Source organism: Spinacia oleracea, chromosome 4, assembly GCF_020520425.1.
Source record: "Spinacia oleracea cultivar Varoflay chromosome 4, BTI_SOV_V1, whole genome shotgun sequence".
In the NCBI taxonomy this organism is placed as follows: Eukaryota; Viridiplantae; Streptophyta; class Magnoliopsida; order Caryophyllales; family Amaranthaceae; genus Spinacia; species Spinacia oleracea.
The window spans coordinates 125365229-125387763 of NC_079490.1; the positions used below are offsets into that span (position 1 = coordinate 125365229).

General features: G+C 35.3%; 1 protein-coding gene and 2 long non-coding RNA genes across 4 annotated transcripts; all 3 read right to left on the reverse strand.

Annotated features, from left to right (window-relative positions):
- Positions 1-944: 944 nt before the first annotated feature.
- Positions 945-5960, reverse strand: LOC110802750 (FCS-Like Zinc finger 5). Of its 2 annotated transcripts, none has more exons than XM_022008203.2 (2): positions 5271-5960; positions 945-1631 (listed from the first exon to the last, which is right to left on the reverse strand). In XM_022008203.2, the coding sequence occupies exons 1-2, from the start codon at positions 5597-5599 to the stop codon at positions 1499-1501; spliced, it is 462 nt and encodes a 153-aa protein (XP_021863895.1). In that variant the 5' UTR covers positions 5600-5960; the 3' UTR covers positions 945-1498. The 2 variants fall into 2 exon arrangements, with proteins under 2 accessions (XP_021863895.1, XP_021863894.1); XM_022008202.2 differs by having other exon boundaries at positions 945-1652; positions 5271-5947.
- A 7714-nt stretch (positions 5961-13674) lies between these two features.
- Positions 13675-18371, reverse strand: LOC130459927 (uncharacterized). The gene is made up of 3 exons (XR_008919668.1): positions 18273-18371; positions 18024-18123; positions 13675-13939 (listed from the first exon to the last, which is right to left on the reverse strand). It is a non-coding gene; the product is annotated as an uncharacterized lncRNA (long non-coding RNA).
- A 530-nt stretch (positions 18372-18901) lies between these two features.
- LOC110802753 (uncharacterized) lies at positions 18902-19441 on the reverse strand. Its single transcript, XR_008919669.1, has 3 exons — positions 19177-19441; positions 19043-19091; positions 18902-18962 (listed from the first exon to the last, which is right to left on the reverse strand). It is a non-coding gene; the product is annotated as an uncharacterized lncRNA (long non-coding RNA).
- Between the last annotated feature and the right edge of the window lie 3094 nt (positions 19442-22535).

Genomic DNA, 22535 nt, shown 5'->3' on the forward strand with positions numbered 1-22535 from the left:
AGTCACTCAATTTATCAACTTAAGTGAGTCATCTTGTCCTATATAAGGCTATTCATTATAATTAATCAAGTCCTTTTTAATGAGATTGTATGACACTTACTTAATTGTCATACCATATTAAATAATTATGTCATCTAATTACGTATGAGGTGGGTGACGTGACACATTTAAAAAAAAAAATCCTCAGCTTTTTAATTCTAGAAATGTTTGGACTTTTTATACCCATACGCTACTATGATTATTGTTGTTGATTTATATACTCCCTCCGTATTTATTTAAGAGATACACTTGGTCGGACACGGGTATTAAGAAGAAAAATTGAATGAAATAAAATAATAGAGCAAGTGGGATTGAGTAGATATTTTAATAAATAAACAATTGGGGACCATGTCATTTTGGGGGTTGGGAGGTGGGGTGGGTTTCTGAAATTATTTGTTTAATAGAATGGTGGGTCATAAGGTAAATTAGATGTATTATTTAATTAGATGGTGGGGTTGATAAGTTACTAAAAATGGCAAATGTATCTCTTAAATAAATACGGCCGGAAAAGACAAGTGTATCCCTTAAATAAATACGGAGGGAGTATAAGATAAAACATATAGTCATGTAAGGTCTTGTTAGATTTGTCTCACTGTGTATTTTAAAATTATCATATTTTCATAATTTTTGCTTAAAGATAAATAAAGATATTAATGATCAAATTTGTTCATTGTCATGCGTAAAAAGTGAACAACGTTGCGAGTAAAAGCGAACGGAGTATAGTAATTTAATGATATCAAATTAGGCTTGGCCTAGAGTTAAAACTAAGGACATGTGTTATGTGTACGATAAATCTCAAGTTTAAATCCTCCCGTCCTATTTATAATTTATATTGCCCTTCTGCTCATTAAAAAAAATTGATCTAATGATGAAAGAAAACAAACGACATCAAATGGCACATAATGTCCAAAAAAGGAAACTACATCAATAATTTACGGAAAAGTTGAGAATAATATACAAATAGAAAACCCAAACCTACAAGTATTTCCAAAACCTTGCCTCATAAGATGAGCTCGTAATTCGTAAATCATCACAACCTTGCATTACAAATACATTGATGAGGTACTAAACTATGGACACATTTTAGACACCGTAGCCGAAATTCTACAATTGTCCCCCAACTCCCCAAATAATTGTTTTAAGCAAGCGCACCCACTTACCTAGTACAGTAATTCGTAGCTTAATAGACTTTGTCTAATCTGTATTCAAGTCGAGTGAGCCCCAAATCGGAAGGAAGGGGAGTTATTCCAACAAATATTGTTGCATTTTCATATGTCAAATGAGAGACAATGATTTAAGTAGAACAATTCTCTTATCAGTTGATCTAGGCACTTTGTTATTTATTTCCCGATAACATGAAGCAAGCTTTCCTTATAATTTTTATATTTTTTTATATATTCATAAAAAAAGGAAAGAAATAAAGGGTAAGTAAAACTTGTCGTTTAACGGCAAGTTGCCCCTACAACGCAGCGATTTTCTCGGATTTGGTAGAAGAGACAACTGGTGTGGAGTGAGAAGAAGAATTGGATTCTTTAGTAGTGCATTTCTCCTTCCACTCATCTTGTGTCATTTGCTGCTCCCGGCACTCTAGACTGCAAAATGCACTATCTCCTCTGCATGATTTTTTTTTTTTTTTTTTGTAATTAATTACTACGTACAATTTATAATTTAAATTAATATCAAATTAACAATTAACAAATTAAAAAGTCAAAATTAAACTCATAAAATAAAGCTACAACAAGAATTAATCAGGAAAATCCGATTATTCTAGATTTGATTCTTTTCATATTCACTCAAAGGTGGCAAATTAGTGAAAACAAAGTTATGCCAATTTGCTCACCTAAATTCATTCTTACTTCCATTAATTCGTTATACTTATAATAAAACACACTTTGTGTTATTGTTAAGAAACCTATAACAATCCGTTTCAAAATGATTTTTATATTTTTCATTTATATACATGAAAATAACATTTACAAATTTTAACACATTTTCTCTACTTTATTCCTTTTTTTTCTTACACTTACCACCTTTTAACAAATATTTCTTACTTTATCCATATTTTATTATATGAACCCATCTTTTTACCCACTTTTCATCTTTTGTCTTAATATTGTGAAAATCATTTTGAATGGAGCATCATCCTTTATTATGCTATCTTGGTAAAAAAAAAAAAAATATGTATAATCATGTGAGTTCCTAGCTGTTTGTTTGTCTTGATGTGTGCAGTGATTTCAAAATATCCAATTTAATTTTTATTACTATCTCCGTTTCATAAAGATCTTTACAGTTACTATTTGTACAAATATTAAGACAAAAGTAGAAAAGTTGGTTGATTATAATGTACGGAGTAATATGGATAAAGCAAGAGAAATGTGTAAAAAGGTGGGTGAATGTAAAAAAAAAAATGAATAAAGTAAGATAAAGTGAGTGGAAAATTGTAAATGTTGTAGAGTAAGAAGGGTAATGTAGTAAATTTTTATGTCCAAAAATACAATAAAGCAAAGTGTAAATAACATTATGAAACGAACAAAAACGAAAAATATAAAGATCATTTTGAAACTGGGGTAGTATTTCATAAAGCTTAAATAGCTAAATGTGTATTGAAAAATGTGTATAAAGTAAAAACCGGAAGCAATTTTCTAAGACAGAGGAAGTACCAAATATAGAAAATGGACGGGAACCTATCATTTTAGAACGAACAAGAAACTGATGTAGCCTATATTATTGTTATTAATACTAATTAAAGAAAACTAAGATAAAGACAAATTGACTGAGATCGAGACAGTTATGGATTTTGTAGGAGTGAAGAAGGGCCTTGTACGCAAAGGAGAGATTAGGAAGAAGATTATATTAAAATATCAGAAAATATTATGCGAATGAGCCAAAAACAATACAAATTACAAGTTGAATTTGGGAGATTTTAGACCTACGACCAAAAGCTTAATGGTCTTATGGTTAACCATTCGGCCAAAAAAAGCTTAATGGTCTTGTATATTTTATGAAAGAATTGAAAGAATCAATTGCATAAGTAATTTTGAAAAGAAAAGAAATAATTAGACATCATATCATGTTTACTAGAATAATGATATAGCATGGATTCCATCTTGTTGTGTTAAAAATCATGATGATTCTTTCCTAATCAAACCCTTAACCCCAGTTGTACCACCATGGCCCGTAGGGTCCTAACTCCTAAATTATTGAGGACAAGAAAATGACTTAAATTTTGGCACATTATCACATCAAAACAAACTACACTCAATATATATCAAAATAATAATTGCTTTAAAAGACCCACGACATTATATACTACATATACAACTATACAAGATTTAACTTACGGCTTCGATATACTTTGTATGTAATTTCAAGGAATTACGTTTAGTACTCTTTATGATGGTTGAGAATCTTTTAAATTATTTTTAATATACGGAGTATAAGAAAACTATATTAATGTTGTGTATTGTTTAATTCGTTTTAAATGAATATTTTAAAATATCAAAATTTTATAATTTTAACATTGTGTAATTAGAAATAAAAATAATATAAAATGAACATTGATAAATGTAAAAGTAGAAATCGAAACATCATTATGGCACGAATGAAATATGTATTAACATTAAAAATTCTAAAGTGGCGTTAGTTTAAAAATATACATGTCAATTAATACGATCCTTGTCAACCATTACTCTCTCCGCCCTCTTTTATCCTTTACGTATTCTGTTTTGGATGTCACATTTTAATCTTTCCGTTTGAAAGATTTCATTTTATATTGTATCATAAATGTCTTTAATATTCTGTCAAAAATCGTGCAAGTGGTTATTTTAATCAATCAAATCCATTTGGGTATTAAATCTTTCACATTTTCCTACCAGGACATCAAAAATCTCAAACTCTTCCAATTTATAAATTCATTTTTTTTATAAAAGTAAAAAAATTATCGATAAACATAATTTGCATTGTTTAAATAAAATAAAAGAGAAATTTGTATCAACATTAATTGGTAGTTAAATCGTGTGCATGATATCAAATGTAAAGAATTAAAAAAAACATATGAAATACTATTCTCGTTCTGATGGAGTTAAGAGCAAGATTTGCGCTAGTATAAGCTAAGACTTCCACATCATCTTTTTATTTTATTTTTTTATTTTCAATTAATCAAATTCTTGTAGAGACCCTTTCACACTTACTTAATTTTTCCACTTCACCCCTCGTACTCATGCAAGACTCCTCAAACTTATGAAAATAATAAAATAAAAAGAATAAATAATATTAATTAAGATTGAATTTACTGTTTAAACGTCGTAAGTAGAGTCTTGGAATTACGACTTTCGTTATAGTCTTCCACTTAAATGAGAGGTCTTAAATTAATACTCAACTAGTTTTTGGCCCCGGGTTGCTACATTAATTAATGACATTTATATTTACTTTTTTTTTTGCAATTATAACATGAACACATGTAATAGCTCAGTGGTAAAGGCTTTATTGTTTAAATTCAAGGTCATGGGTTGAAGATTACATTGAGCAAACCACCCATAAAAAGAGCGCCACGTATCACATAAACTTTCTTTTAAACGCCTTTTAATATATAGTATAGATAAGACTATTGCTCAAACTATTGAAATTTTATACTTAATACACCCCGTGTAAGTTAAAACTCGAGAAAGAAATTCGGTATTTTTAGAAAATAAAAATCAAGTTTTGTTTAAAAAAACATTGATGGAAAACCAACTCAACCACATGAAATTCCACATGAATAATTGTTGTTATTATTATTATTATTATTTATCGCACTACAGGACAAAGTATCAAAATTAGAATTTTTTGTCTTCTTTTATTCTTTAATTTACTTTAATTTTCAATAACACGGAATCTATAGGGGACGAATCGGAAAACTTGGCCTAGTTTAGCCGAAAATGAAAAGAATAATATCAGCGGAATCCCAACTGGCCAACTTCCTCCACTCTTGAATTCAATTCACAACCCTTTTAGAGTTGATTTATGACTAACAAATTCCCCACTGGCCACTCACATGTTGGCATCCAGTATGTAAATTCATTGTTGTGAACTAGTTTAGTTGTTACATTTTCCGAATAGCATCCAAGGACACCAGACCAAATGAAATTCGAAAGATACCTTACTGGTTTATGTGACACTTTGTAATTTCTATACTAAAATGAATTAATCATATATATATAAATAAATGTGATGTAAATAGGTAGAAAAGATACCTATACATGTAGATATCACGGGCGGGAGCGAGACGGCGGGTACAAAGGCAGCAAGTTCTAAGGAAGGTGTTGTTAACGGAGGAGTCAGGGCGGAGGGCGAAATCAGCAGAGTTACGTCTATTGAGATGAGGTCTAGGAGAAACAAAGCCCATCATCATCTGATGATGACGATCTCGATCTCGATCTCGATCATCACATGATGGACTATTACTACCTGAATCACCAGACGACGGTGGAGGATGGACGACGGAGAGATCATCAAAAGAGAACTCCGTCATGCTGGTAGTCCTCTTCATAGGGTGGCGACGCGGCCTCTTACCCAACATCATCTTATATATTCAACTAGATTTGATAATTGATAATTTAATATATGGGATGGAGGAGTACAAGGTTAGGGAGTGAGGGATAAATGATCAATGATATATGATAAATGATAAATGATAAATGATAATCAAGGAGTGAAAACTGGAAAGAGCAAGATATGAGGGAATCTCCGCCGTTGGTTAAGGTTTTTCGAAATCAACTCTGCCTTTGCTTCCCTTTTTATGCTATAGACTATTATTAATATTATTGTAATTTTATTATTTTTATTCAACAAAGGGGACAAAGCACCCAATGAATAGCTGTTGGAGAGGTTACTTTTTATTCTACTCTCAAACCCGCACTACTCTCTATTCTGTAATGTAATTTCAGATGCTATCTCATCTTCATCATCTATACCAAATAGTCAAGTACCCTTTTTTACCATCACAATCTACAAATACTTGTTTCTTCTCCTCCTTTCGTTTTTTCTTCTTCTTTTACGTATTTCTATTCTATAAGAGCTAACAACACCGAAGGTCCTTCAACTTTGGGAAAAAACGCAGTTTAGTCCCTCTAGTTGCAACATGAGCACTTTAGTCCCTACGTTTGGATGGAATCCGCTGCTTTTTGCCTTTCGTTACTGATGTCCGTTTAAAAGCATTAAAATTAAAGGGAAATTAAAATAAAAGCCACAAAACAACAAAAAATAAACAGTTACTTTTACATGTAATCAATTATTAAATAAAGGAAAACTCATTTAAGTTAGCTTTTTTCTAAAAATTAGTCGTTGGAGCTCTCAAAAAACAGAGTACTTAACATTTCATGTACACAGCAACAATTAAACACTTCAAAAAAAAATCATTCTTCTCTATCATCATCTCTGTTGCTTCACCATAGCTAACTTTTCTCAAGAAAAAAAGGTATTTTCTGCCATTTTTTGTAAATTTTGAGTTAGCTTATTTTAACAATAATTAAACATATTTATAAATAAATAATTAAACCAGTAATTTATTTGCAGTATGATGGACAGGGCTATGTCTTTGTTCACCAATGGTGATAATTCACACCCTAAGAGGTGCTACTGTGGACTTACAGTGTCAATTCAAAGGGCATGGACAAAAGAAAATTCTGGAAGGAGGTTTATTGCTTGTCCAGATTATGATGTTGAACTAAACAGGAGGGGTTGCATATTTTTTAGATGGATTGATGAACAAGAACCCACAACTTGGCAAATAAATGTCATGCTAGGGTTAATGCAAGATAAACAAAGCCTTTATGCTGAAGTTGATAGTTTTAGGATTAAACTTACTGAAGCTAACAAATGTGCAAGGAAGAGGGAGTCAGATTATGTGATGAGCATGATGAAAAGACCTATTAGTGTGAAACGTGAAGTGTGGGTTGTAATCCTAGTGGTTCTGTTTTTATTTTTGTTGGTTTGTTTTAAGTTAAGTGGGCAGGTACAATGTAATAAAGACTTTAATATCAATAATATCTTACCTCATGGTATTTTTTCCAATCTTCTAGCCATTGCAAGATCCTGCAATGCTTGGCTTGATATTGTGTGTTGTCCTTGACTTGGTTGAGTCTGTGGCAATGGAAAATCTTGTGCAGGGAAGGAGTAGATGGTTTGCTCACCCCCATGATCATAATAGAAAGCTGCAACTCTTTGTCTTTGTTGTGTGGGGAAATGTTGTGTTATAGGCTGCATTAGAACAAATTAGGAACAAGTTAATTACAATACATGTAAAGTAACAGAATAGAAATATATTCTAGTGTATTGACTGACTTACAGTAGCTATTCTTTGATACCCATTAGGGTAGGTATAAATACCTACACCCCTATTGTGCATTGGGATAGCAGAACTGGTTGTTGAGTGTTGTTGTTGTGTTGTGGTGTGTTCTGCAGTAGCATGATTGTTGTTGTGTTGTGGTTGCTTAGGGGAATTCTTGCAGCCCCTTTTATTGTGGTCTGACACACCACATAGGCTGCATGTCATGATACTGCCTGTTTTCTTCAACTTACCAGATGCAATTAGGGATGGAAATGGGTGGGATTTGGGTCGGGTGGAGCATCACCCGCATCCATCACCCGCTTCCATCCGCTCCACCCGATCCATCCGTCACCCGCTTTACTCATCACCCGCATTTCGTCCATCCATCACCCGCGGGTGAACCGGGTGGATCGGGTGATATTCGGGTGAAAATTATTAACTATTAAAAATTCACCATCTAATAATATGCATAATAATTAACGAAAAGAAAAAGGTTACATACCTTCACTTATTTCCAAAACATATAATTAGTTCTTATCACGCATAAATTATAACCAAAAAAGAAAATTAAATAAGCACTAACTTAATACATAATGGATTTATACATTTTATGTTTAAATATTAATATAAATAATATATTTAAAATAAATGGGTGACGGATCGGGTGATAAACGGGTGATGGATCGGGTGATGGATAAAAAAACATCACTCGCATCCGACCCACATCCATCACCCGCTTCACCCATCACCCGCTTTTCATCCATTTAATTCGGGTTTTCACCCATTTAATTATAGCGGGTGACCGGGTTAATGGATCATCCACTGGATATTTCCATCCCTAGATGCAATCACCTCTCCCACACCATTTCTTCTCTTTGTTTTGGGTCTGCCACAAACCTTTTTCACACAGGGAGCCACAACAATGGTATCACTGAAAGGCCACTCTAGGGGACCATTTAAAGGATCCAACAAAAAGGCATATGCCTTCATGTAGGTCTGTTTGGTGAAGTATCCATTCACATATTGTTCTGGGTGGTCTACTTTATTCCATATAGCAACAATTGCATGTTTGCATGGAATTCCACTCACCTGTCATGCATTGCAACTGCAAGTGTGTTCATTCAGATTCACCACATACTTAACATGTGTTGCACCTTCTCTTACTCCATAGCAAAACCACCATCCCAGAATGCATTCCAACCCCTAGCCCAAATCTTGTGTTTCTCTAACTGAATTTGGATCCTAGGACACAACAATATCTCTTTTTTCCCAATGAAATATCTTTTCTTATGCAATCTTTCCATCAAACCCTCTCTGATATCTTCCAACATAGTAATAATAGGCTTGTACCTCGCACTCAAGATGCATGCATTAAACACCTCACTCATGTTGTTGTCCACACTGTCACAACAAGATAGTGGAGTGTAGAATGCCCTACACCATTTCATGTAGCTCTTTTTCATAAGATCTTCAGCAGTTTCATTAAAAATACCCCTCATTATTTCAATGTTTTCCTTGAAGTGGTTGACTGTGTTGCTTTTTGCAATAATCCAGAACTGTTAGAACTCTGAACCACTACCAAACACTCCCCTAAAGTTACAGTACACATGCCTTGCACACACCCTAGTTTCAGCTTGTGGAAACACACTTGCAATTGCTGCAAGAAAACCCTTCTGTTGGTCAGACGTGAATGTGTACTCAGCTCCTTCACTTATGCCTAAATCAGTAGCTAAAAGTTCCAAGAACCAACTCCATGTGTCAATGTTCTCAACCTCACAAATTGCCCAAGCCAAAGGGAACATTTGATTTTTACCATCCCTACCAACTACTACTAACAACTAACCCCAAATGGCCCGTGTAAGAAACAACCATCAAGTGAAATGAATGGTCTGCAACCAGCCAAAAACCCTCTCCTAAGTGCCTCAAAACACAAATACATTCTCTCAAACACTTTTGCATTCAACTTCAACTTCATTGTATTCCCTGGATTGCTTCTTAATATCTCAGCTGCATATCTAGGTGGTAATGCATACTGCTCTTTGTATTCACCAACAATGAGTTCCTGACCCTTTCTTCTAGCTCTCAAAGCCTTGTCTTTACTCACCCTTATACCCTTTTCTAACCAAATGGTTTCCTGAATATCTTGCACTCTCATGTAAGGGTTCATCTTGAACAAATTGTGATAATGGTTTGCAATCCAAGTGGAAGTCATCTTCTTAATCATAGGAGTCCTACCACAATTGTGCTCACTGACTTATGTCTTAACTGTAAAAGACCTTCTTTCTCTCTCCCATGAAGCCCATATTCTCCATTTACAACCTTTATCTTTGTGCTCACACTCTGCACATACCCTTTTGGAATTATTCTTAGCAAATGGAATGTTTCTTCCTTTATCAATATAGTAAGCTATAATTGCTTTCCTAAAAGTCTTAGGATTCTCAAACTGTTGCCCAAAAAAAGGTTGCTTCCCTGTCTTCAGTGTTGTATTCAATTTGTTTCCTATTGTCCCTCTTATTGTGTGGTGGTGCAATTAAGTACCCAACATCATTCTCATCCTCTGATTCACTAGGGCTGTCTAAGTCACTGTACCCTTCAAAGTCCTCCCCTAAATTCAGACCACCTTGACCCTTACTATCTTCTAGTTTTTTCAGCATTACCAACTCCTCAGCATTAGCTAGTTCCCTTATCTTATCATCTGATATCTTAGACCTAGCATTGGCTAACTCATCATCATCCTCATATGTACCTTCTGAGTCATAATCAATATCAAGTACTGGTTCAAATTGAGGTTGTTGCTCACTTTTTTTAGGTGGGATTACTATAATAGGTGGTTCCACAAAGTCAGAATCAAGGTCCACCCCACCATCTCGGTCAGCAGTCAACAACTCAAGGAAACTATCAAGTCCACCACCTCTCCCTACTCCCTACTCCCCTCACTCCACTCTTGTTTAGGTTAAAATTGTAGATGGGTTTGATTTTATGCTCAGCGTATATATGAATGCTTTTGTATTGGTAAACTAAATCTAAGAAAGGGTCACAAGAACTACTGTCAAAACCTAAAAACCTTACCCCATTCTTGAATTCTTTCCTAGGGTCCCAAAAATGTACTTTCTCTATATCATTGTACCCTAAACCATCAACTAATGCCTTCACATATTTGCCATCTGCATTCTCAGGAATGTCATCAAAGACATCTACCCTCCCCCCATGGTAAACCGTATTCCCTTCTACAACCCATTCACCACCATGATGCATAACTATGCAAGGGTTCAAAGTCAAATCATCAACATCCACATCTGATCACAGTTAAACCAACACCAAATAAAGAACACAACTTTAGAAATCAAGTGCAAGCTTTAACCAAAGAGATAACAAAACTTGAATATAGAACATAACTATAACCAAATGCAAGCTTGAATAATAACATAAGAGATAACAAAAGGAACCAGTTTAATTCATTCATTGGATAAATTCAGTTACATTCACAAAAGGGTAGGCTTCAACCATTACATTACAAACCCCAATCCACTATTAAGGGAGAAGCCTACGGTTGAGTATACGGTACTTTCATAGCAGTGACAAGTTTCAACAACCAACACTTGTCACATTCCAAAAACCTACTTTGCTATGATAGTAGTGAGTGAGTTAGACCTAGAAAATTAAAAAAAAGAAGCTATAAACAAGCTGGATCATCATAAGCTTGACAAAAGAGGGGCCACCACCAGCCCCACCACCACGCACCCTTGCATGGCCTCCATCAACAACTACTGATCCTCCTTGAAAAGGAAGGGGAAGCCGTCAAAGTAGACAATCATATCCTTCTCAAGCCAGGCGTGGAAGTCACACCCATAATTCTCAATGATGTCCATGATGACCCACTCTCTCAACGACCCGCGGTAGCATCCTTGAGGGTACGTGTATGGGAGGCGGTAGCGCAAGTTTGACCACCTACACTACTGCTTGCAGACCCCCTGCACAGAAGCCTACCCCTCCCAGTCTAGCATGGGGAATATCTCATTCATCGGTATGTCTTGATGATAGCAAAGGGGGTGTGCCTCCCTCAAAGCAAGGACTCCTAAAGTAAAATTAACGATCAAAGTCAATATCAATCAAGAAAACTCTATTTTTTATTTAAGTGAAAACTGTTGGGGAATACAGTTAAACATACATAACATGTGCGAAACATCCCCAAAGTCAGGAAACATGTATAAAGCACAAATTAAGCATACTTACATTTGAAGCGTGTTTTCCCGAGTATAGTATCAACGAACACGAACAAAGAACTCCAATTTTCGTTCCTCTATTTGGTTCACCGATGCGTTCAGATACGTCTTGATAATTGTAGCTTAGACAACGTTCAAGAGTGTTTGCTTTTTCGGGAAGAACAGTTTTGAGTAGAGAGCAAAACTGAACTACGTAATTTAGAATTAGGTTTAGGTTACTGGAAAAACTAATTTTGTTGTAGAAAAATATAACCTAAATTATATTTAAGTGTAACAGGCCAAGAAACAAGGCCTTGACCGGCCACACACCACACACGCACGCACAACCCATACGCACAACACACACCGCAGGCCGAAGCCCACACCGCAGCCGAGCAGCATGGGCTGTGGACCTTTGCTTGCTTGCTCGCTGCTGTGTTGCTGTGCTTTGTGCGCGCTGCCGTGGCCCTTGCGGGCTGGCTTGCTTGCTTTGTTGCGAGCTCGCTGGCTCAATGGGCCTTGCGCGCATGCGCGCTTGGCTCGACGGGCCGACAGCTCCGATGCGGCTCGTATTCGCGACGAACGCCTTACGACTACTCCCTCCGTCCCGGAATACTCGACCCGGTTTGACCGGCACAGAGTTTAAGGGACTTGAATTGACTTATTTAATTTAATAGGTAGTAGTTGATAGTGGGGTATTATTTTAATGTAGTTAATGGGAGGTGGGTTAAGAGGTGGGGTTGGGGGAGAGTAGGGGTTGAATTTTTAATTATTTTTTGTATGGAGTAGGGGGTAGGTGGGTTAATATGGGTGGAGTGAGAAATAATATAATATTGTTAGAATATTTCCATTTTTAGAAACAGGTCAAGTATTAAGGGACGACCCGATAAGGAAAACAGGTCAAGTATTCCGGGACGGAGGGAGTATTATTTATCGTATCGTACACGACGAATCACCGTCGTACAATACAATTATTCGTTTCGCCCAGCTTACGAATATTTGCGATACGGTATATGATTCCGATGCAAGGTCGTACCGTATAATACGTTTTTCTAAACTAATTCCCGAAAAGCTATTAAATCAATTTTCGATTCATTTAATCCGATGATCTGTTACATGTCATTGGTGTGATCTTATAGGTTCAGTCAAGAGTAAGCTATGAGCCTAATATAGATTAGAACTCACTGATTGGAAGCATTGCTCCAGCTAGCTATTCCGATCACTTGATCTTACTGAATTAATTGTTCGCAATTAATCCGAACCTTGGTATTAGACTTAATGCACCTTGGGTGAAGGACATATTTCCTTCAGTCTCCCACTTGTCATTCAGACAAGTGTGCATTCACATTCCTTTGTCGCTTAGTGTTACTTGATGAATATAAGGTAAGATCTAAGCCATCCTTATTAGGTCCAGAAGTGTTTCTCGGATTACAGAGCTTAACTGTTAAACTTTTACAGAAGATTAAGCCTTAACCATTCTGAGCACGACCATGCATTTTCACAGTGTCTAACTCTCCGAGAGGCCTTGTTACACAACAACACCATATCCTATCAAAGATAGGAGGACAATCAATTCTTGCAATCTATGAACACTCACTTTGATTCATAGTACGCCTAATAACTTCTTTTATAGCCTCCATTTACGGTGTGATGTTTTGCTGCACTAGTGGAAAAAACCCTTGTTGCAGCGGGCTTTTAGACCCCTGTTGCAGCGTACATCGTATGCTGCCACTGGGGGGCCTGCAACAAGTATTGACTTGTTGCAGCGTACAATGTACGCTGCGAAAAGTACTTTTTTGCAGCGTACATTTGCATGTACGCTGTAACAAGTCGCAAAATTGTGGCAAAAATATGGGTCTTTTGCAGCGTACAAATTCATGTACGCTGCAAAAGACCCCACTTGTTGCAGGGTACATCTATTTGTAGCTGCAACAAGTCTGAAATTTTGCAAAATTTTTCACCCTTGTTGCAGCGTACATATATATATATGTACGCTGCAACAAAGCACTTTTGGCGGGAAAATTTTAGTTTTATTTTAGTTTTGTTTAGGGATACCTAGAGTGCCTTGCACCAAATATAGAAACCTGTCACAACAATAATAGAATATCGCAACCTGTATAACAAATATAAAAACAATAACTGGTGTTTTGTATATATATCCCAAAACCAAAGTGCACGTACCATATATATACATTTAAATAAATATATGTACGTTCCAATTTCAATGTAAGCATACATTTCAACATAAAAAATTGTTCTATAACATCTAAACCAACTCGATCAAGCGCCCTCAGATCAATAATAAATACATGCTGGTATAAAACTTAGCCCATTGCTCACGAACCACATCATTTTCCTCACTAGCATAAGGCGCAGTCTTCGGAGAATAGACCTTTACAAAAACAAAATTTTGATGGGAGCATTAGATCGATTAAATGCAAATGAAATGTCACATTTTAACATTCAAGCAACTAATGACAATGTACTAATAGTCTAGAATACGAATCAATTAAGAGTAAGAAAAATTAATTGATTACCTATAACGACCCAAAGTTGGGAGCGGAAATGTCATTTTAGCTCTAAATATGACCTATAACGACCCAACGAGCCTTAAATGTGCATAAATAGGTTCGAATGAGTTTTAGAAAGTTAAAACTATGCATATTAGTCATGTAATAAGAATCAAATGTATCATTAGGTTCTTTAGTTCAAAGTTGGGAGCGGAAATGTCATTTTAGCCTAAATATGACCTATAAGTCTATAACGACCCAATGATCTTTAAATGTGCATAAATAGATTCAAATAAGTTTTAGAAAGTTAAAACTATGCATATTAGTCATGTCATAAGAATCAAATGAGTCGTCCTTATGTTCTTTAGTTCAAACTTGGGAGCATAAATGTCATTTTAGCCTAAATATGACCTATAACGACCCAATGAGCCTTAAATGTGCATAAATAGATTCAAATGAGTTTTAGAAAGTTAAATCTATGCATTTTAGTCATGTAATAAGAATCAAATGTATCCTTAGGTTCTTTAGTTCAAAGTTGGGAGCGGAAATATCATTTTAGCTCTAAATATGACCAATAACGATCCAGTGAGTCTTAAATGTGCATAAATAGATTGCAATGAGTTTTAGAGAGTTAAAACTATGCATATTAATCATGTAATAAGAATCAAATGAGTCCTTATGTTCTTTAGTTCAAAGTTGGGAGCGGAAATGTCATTTTAGCTCTAAATATGACCTGTAACGACCCAATGACCCTTAAATGTGCATAATAGATTCGAATGAGTTTTAGAAAGTTAAAAATATGTATATTAGTCATGTAATAAGAATCAAATGAGTCCTTAGGTTCTTTAGTTCAAAGTTGGGAGCAGAAATGTCATTTTAGCCTAAATATGACCTATAACGACCCAATGACCCTTAAATGTGAATAAATAGATTCGAATGAGTTTTAGAAAGTTAAAACTATGCATATTAGTCATGTAATAAGAATCAAATGAGTCCTTAGGTTTTTTAGTTCAAAGTTGGGAGCGGAAATGTCATTTAAGTCAATTAAGTTAGTGCCTAACAATTTACGTAGTATTCCATTAGTTTATATATATATATATATATATATATATATATATATATATATATATATATATATATATATAATTTTTCTGAATTTCCGATGTTAGATTTTAAATTTGGGAGGAGCAGCCCTATATAATTAAATTACAACATATCAAAATGTACTAAATCTTACCAAATACAAGTTATACTAATATAACTAACATTAATATATCAACAATTATGTTGCAAAACATTGTGCAATAAGGTACAAAGTTGTACAGTACGAGCCAATCATTAATTCCAAATACACATGTCAATTAAGACATCACAAACAAATATTGCTAGCTCATTTCCATTCCATCAGTTCATATACTAATCACATTGATAAATTTATGCAATATTTAATATTATATTGATAAGACTTTTCTTCAATTAATTTCAAATTCGTTACATCTTAAATAAACAACTTGCATTCCCTTTTATTTTATTTTATTGTATTGACTATCATTTTATCACATTTCAATTCCCTTGTAGGAGATCAGTACGTGTAGCAGATCAGCACTAGTGCAGCAGCAGCAGATCAGCATGTAGGCAGCAGATCAGTGCGGCATCAGCAGCACCGATCAGTGCAGCGGCAGCAGCATCACCGATCCGTGCAGCAGCAGCAGAACTGATCAATGCAGCAACACAAATCAGTACAGATCAGTGCATCCCTGTGCATCTTGGTGTGCCTTGTTCCTTTTAAAACTAAGATAGCGTTTTCCAAAAGAAACCTAAACTAAGTTTTGATCGTGCCACAACTCTACTGAAGGTCGTTGGGCAGTGCTTTGAAGCAACTTTTAAAGGTTAAGATAGCTGTTAAAAATGACCGAGCCAGCAAACATTTCAGTAGCTCGCAAAAAATGGCTTCCAATAACAGACCCAGAATGAGAAACAAGAAAGATTTATGACTCACTCATCTATAATACACCTCTACAAGATAGGTTTGGGAGAGGTATCCTAAAAGACAAACCCTGATTAACTTCCTACATTCCTAAACAATCAAGACTCAAGAATGTCTGCAATAAATATACAAGGGAGAGGTAATTGGACGAGGGAGAAAAGGTTAAGCTCAAAGTATCACCCTCCACATTGATGGAGTACTCTTTGATAAGGTAAAGGAGTTTATATGACTGCAAATTTGAGAGATCACTAATCATCTTAAGTTTGGACTGAGTGACTTATCAAGAGTAGCAGTAATAAAGCTTGGAGCTAATGAAGGCTGTGAGAGTGTGAACTACTGAAATCACCTAGGTACCTTAGGGCATAAAGGCTATGCATTTCATTAGGATTCAGCTTATAGATATCAAACCATCAAATAGCCGAATCATAATGACATCTGTTACTCATAATTTTTTGCTAAGTTTGTAACAGCACATTCAAAAGTCATATTTATTAGCATCTTCTGGCGAAAATGTCATTTTAGCCTAAATATGACCTATAACGATCCAATGATCCTTAAATGTACATAAATCGATTGGAACGAGTATTGAAAACTTAAAGTTAAGCATATTGATCATGTAATACGTTTGAAATGAGTCCTTAGGATATTTAGTTCAAAATTGGGAGCGAAAATGCTTTATTTTAGCATAAATATGACTTATAACGACCAAACAAGTCTCAAATGTGCATAAATAGATTGGATTGAGTCTTGGAAACTTAAAACTAATCTTATGAATCATGTAATAAGTTTGAAATGAGTTCTTAAGTTCGTTAGTACAAAGTTGTGAGCGAAAATGTCATTTTAGCTTAAATATGACCAATAACGGCCAAACAAGTCTCGAATGTGCAAAAATAGATTGGATTGAGTCTTGAAAAGTTAAAAATAATCATATGAATCATGTAGTAAGTTTGAAATGAGTTTTTAGGTTCGTTAGTTCAAAGTTGGGAGCGAAAATGTCATATTAGCCTAAATATGACCTATAATGGTCAAACAAGTCTCAAATGTGCATAAATAGATTGGATTGAGTCTTGGAAAGTTAAAACTAATCATATGAATCATGTAGTAAGTTTGAAATGAGTTCTTAGGTTCGTTAGTTCAAAGTTGGGAGCGAAAATGCCTCATTTTAGCCTAAATATGACCTATAATGACCAAACAAGTCTCAAATGTGCATAAATCGATTGGATTGAGTCTTGAAAACTTACAATAATCATATTAATCATGTAATAAGTTGGAAGTGAGTCCTTAGGTTCGTTAGTTCAAAGTTGTGAGCGAAAATGTCATTTTAGCCTAAATATGACCTATAATGGCCAAACAAGTCTCAAATGTGCATAAATAGATTGGATTGAGTCTTGGAAAGTTAAAACTAATCATATGAATCATGTAGTAAGTTTGAAATGAGTTCTTAAGTTCGTTAGTTCAAAGTTGGGAGCGAAAATGTCATTTTAGCCTAAATATGACCTATAACGATCCAATGATCCTTAAATGTGCATAAATCGATTGGAACGAGTATTGAAAACTTAAAACTAAGCATATTAATCATGTAATGAGTTTGAAATGAGTCCTTAGGTTATTTAGTTCAAAATTGGGAACGAAAGTCCTTAGGTTCTTAGGTGGCCTGAAGTATAAGATTAATTAGCTCATATGTTTCAGTTATGTACTTCACTTTAATAGCTTCATATTGTTTTTCACTTTTTTGTTCTTCTATAAATAGCGCTTATGAGCAGTACGGACGCAGGATCAGAACATAAGAGCAACTATCTATTTCAGAACATAATCTCATAATTTATGTTGATACTTCTATTAAGCTCAGATGTATTACCGTGAAACATTTCTGAATCTTAAGCTGTATTAGGTGTTTGAGAATAAGAGCTAGAATGTGCTTGAATCAGAAACTCTGAAAAGAAATAGTGCTTTGAAGTGGTATAGTTAAGAATAAAAACCTTTATTTAGCAGTGCGTCATTTCAGAAACATAGATGATTTGTTCAACTCCGAAATAAAGCAGTACTTGAGCAGCCTCCATAATTGCCCGATTATTGTAGCTAGAAATCAAAATCCAAAGTAAATTTGAAACAATTAACAAACCACATAATATACACAATGGATGTAATAGAGAAGGTTATTATTAAGAGTAGTATACTGCATAAGTTAGTACCCTACAAGAACAATGTTAAACACAAGAATATAATACCTGAGATGCATTCAACTCTGGAAGACCTGGAGCGCCAAATCGACGAGGCAAAGTATTTCGAACCACCTGCATCTCGACTTCATGTCCCATCAAATGGTGATAAATATACCTGTACCAATTCACAGACTTAAAATATCAAGCAACAAAGTGAAAAGGAATACAATGCTTATAATTGCATGGAAATGCTGACATAAAGAGATGTCAAAGAATAACTAGTATTTTTATAAATTACGACAACTATCAATACATCTTGTTCTCAAAAATCTAACACTGTAGTTGATAATAAAATCATGTAAATATGGGATAATCAAACTATAAAAGCAAAAAATTAAACAGGAGGGGCAAAAATTGCGTAAAAATCTAATCACAGGGCGATTTAAGGTCTACTTGAAATCTAAATCTCACATTATATATGAAGTATATATCTTTTAAAATCCTTCAAAGTTCATCTCATGTAATTGTTCCACTGTGAGTGGGGCAAAATTTCAGCAGCTCTAGAGTATACGACGACTATACTCGGCGAAGGTAGCACACAAGTCATGTATGACTAGTTTAGGTTAGTCCTAGCATTGTTGTAATCTTGTCCAAGCTAAGGTATGTAGTTTACTAGAGTGTGGCCTCCTGAAAGGGCGATAATATCCTTGTCAGAAAGCCCCATTCTGTAAAAGATTTCTCTCAAATGTCCGGCACCTGCAACCCATTTTATGCTGTTAATAACATGTACTACTAAACTGTCATATTACTGATGAGAGGGTAGAATACGTACGTACCTTGATTTGCATCAGGAAGGCGTCCTTCATCAGGAGAATCTGCGCAATCCTGGTATAACATCGATAATCAGGTACTATTGTTATACAATAACGAACAAGAATATAACAATCATGAATGTATAGGAAGCACAAACCATTCTTCCTGGAACAAAGTCGATGGTTGGCCCTCCTGTGACTTCAACCGCAACAACCCCTGCAAGCTGAAATTAAGAAACAAGGGATCGATGCTTGAGAATTAATGACCTAGAAAGGATGCAGTTTGAATCATATAACCAGGAAATTCACCTGATAATCTTTGGGTGATTAGCCTTAACCTCTTTTGAGATCAGCGACCAAAATAGTTCAATTACTGCTACTAGAAATTATTATGCACAATTAATCAGTTTTAGCTCACCACAAAGTTCAACAACAATCTTGAGGCCACTGCTAGCTTTGTAAACCTTATCAAAATAGTTCAACATTTGTTTTAGTTCACATGATTAGCCTTAACCTCTTTTGAGATCAGCGACCAAAATAGTTCAATTACTGCTACTAGAAATTATTATGCACAATTATTCAGTTTTAGCTCACCACAAAGTTCAATTCGTTTTTAGCAATTCACATGATAATTTTTTTATGCTGGAAAGTGTAAACCTTATCATGTGAATTGCTAAAAACGAATTGAACAACAGCCAAAAAAAATCAAAAAAAAAATATAAATTGAACAAAACCCTAATCTGAAAACGAAAATACAGCTAGGAAGATAATTACTTACTGGTTGTGGCGAGGAGAGTAACGGCCGAGCAAGCACCGGAACCAGGACGCGACGGGGGGACGCTGAACCCCCGGCCGACCAAGCTGACCGAGTTTTCAGCAATTGAAAAGCCACCCATCGGAGAGGAGAGCGACGGGGGAGATGAGGCGAGAACAGACATCCACCGGAGAGGACAGCGACGCAGGGCCGAGCAAGGGCGGATTTCGACGGCGACGCAGGGCCGAACAAGGGTTGGAGTTCGACGGCGACGGCAAAAAATTGGGAGATGTTTGGAGAGTTGGAGTTGAGCGCGAGGAAATGAGTTCTAAAATTTTGAGATATTTTGGAGTATTTTGAATTGCAGTATTTTGAAACACGGAGCCCGCAGCAAATTTTGAGAAATGAGCTAATGTATTTTGAAACACGGATCAGGACCTGTTCCGGGGTACAATAGCATGTACGCTGCAACAGAGTCTGTATATTGCTGCGGGCTTTAATTTTGTACGCTGCAATAAACTATTTCGCAGCGAACAATAAAAATGTACGCTGCGATAACCCTTTAAAAGGTTTGACCCGCGTTGACCGACTGGTTGTTGAAGCGTATTAATACTTGTACGCTGCAATAAGGGGGTTGCAACAGGGGTTTTTTCTACTAGTGCTGGCATTAGAGCGAACTAATTCTCAAACAAGAAATCATAATTACTCATGTTCTGAGAATGGTTCTAATCACCATTAATGAGAACTACTTATGACATGACTTTAATCTCTTAAAGTGTTCTCATGGTCAATCCGATACAAGATCCAATAAGTATCTATGCAAAAGATTCTGACATCCAGTCAATCTAGTTCAAGAAACCGAACTACAAATCTACTTGCAATCTAATCTTCATTAGTCATTGGTCGTCCACCTTTCAATGACCTGGATTAGGGATCCTTTGTGACTTCAATATTCAAGTTCACTTGTGGGTGTTTCTTTGTCGAAGAATCCATCTTGACATCCCATTTGAATGTTTTTAATCACTTGGACTTCATCATTTAATACTAAACCAAGATTAAATGATCTATGAAATGTAATTTCATAAATGATAAATGTTTAAACCAAATGCTTACCAATTTGTGGGCCTCTAACCCAAAATCAAGCACTTAATGTTTTACAGATATAGGTCTTTCACCCAATACTTAAAACATTCATGGAACTCAAACTTGATTCCATTTCTGCATATGAATGTTGTGTCTCATTCAATGCAGAGGGTTTAGTTTATTATACTTTACTATTCTTAGCATCCTTTCTATTGAAAGCCTTTCGATGTAAGATGAAAAGATCTTTGAATATGTTTATAGAATGATCTAGTATTTCATTGCTGTTAGAATGATTCTCATATTCAAAATAGAAAATTATCCAGATAGCAGACTTGTGATCAACCTGAGTTCATTGAAGAACTCCCACTAGAAACAGTTCCCTTTAATTGCTTCTTAGGAAATAATAAACTCATTACAATTATGTAGAATTGCAAATGATGCCATCCTTTTGGAATACTCCAACCAGTTCACAGAGATGTGTGGGATACATCTTTCAACTGAGAACTTGGAAACTAATCATTGATTCAGTTCCCAATGCATCACATATGGTTTAGAACATATGTTACCACCTTTTAATCACGACGCCTACTTGCCCGTGTAAGTTTTTGGTTTGCCTAACAACAAGATTCAACTTTTGCTTAGGAAAATGCATGTAGCATCAAAACTTTTGTTCATCTTCACTTCCTCTTATCAAGTGCTCATCCTACATATCCAAATGTGTTGGATGTTCTTGATATTGTTCTAATGATCCTTGATCTAGATCAATAGAGATTGGTGTAAACTCGTTACGATCCAATGTTCACGAGTTATTTTAGCGATCTATATATCACATCATACATGATTGATTGTAATGCAAAAGATACTGAATCTTGCTAAAATCTTGGCATTGCCATGTGATATAAGGTGAAGGCACCTCTTCAAAGTCCTTCATGCTTAACTTTAGTGATAACAGCCTAGCATTATACTTAGTTAAAGCATTCATTACTTAGACTTACTCATATGGGTTGAGAGTCTCTTTTGAGTCTCTCAATTGTGTTTGATTTAGTAATTACTTTTACAGAATCCAAACAACGCTTTAGATCCTATCCAATAGATCTTTAACCCAGTATGTTCTAAGTTTCGCCATGGTTCTGATATTGACAAATACTTTCAATTCTAACAATTTAGAATTTGAATGTCATTTTCAATAGAGAGATGTGTATCTCATATATAGAACCAATAAACATGACTTAGCTCCCACTAAACTCCTCATCTACCAGATGATCCATATTTTCATAAAGCCATGATTGCTCAATAGCCCTTTTGAAAAATATATTACAATTCCCACTTGCATGCTTTAATCTACGAATAGACTTCTTAAGCTTGCTCTTTTATCTAGAATCCAAAACTTTTAAATTGTGTGTGAGGGGGGTCGAAAAAGCACGAGGCTAATGCGTGACCTCGTCCCTCGTGGGCGTGACGTTGTCAGATTAAGTGTAATTGGATTTCCTGTGAGTTTACACCCAATCGACTAGTAATATAGGAGTCGCCATTCAGTTTTTAACGACAATGAGAAAAACTGACAAAACCCGGTTATCGTGACATAAAGGGAGTGCAATTATGTTTGACCACGACGGCCATAAGTTCCCTTGTGATCCCTGGTGTGGGGATCGCTCAACGTACACCCGCAGGGCAGAGATT

Excerpts from the sequence above, each read along its gene's own strand:
- LOC110802750 (XM_022008202.2), bottom strand. The coding sequence starts at position 5,599 with ATGATGTTGGGTAAGAGGCCGCGTCGCCACCCTATGAAGAGGACTACC. Across the intron at positions 1,653-5,270 it reads CGTGATATCTACATGTATAG|AGGAGATAGTGCATTTTGCA; the intron begins GTATCTTTTCTA and ends AAAATCATGCAG.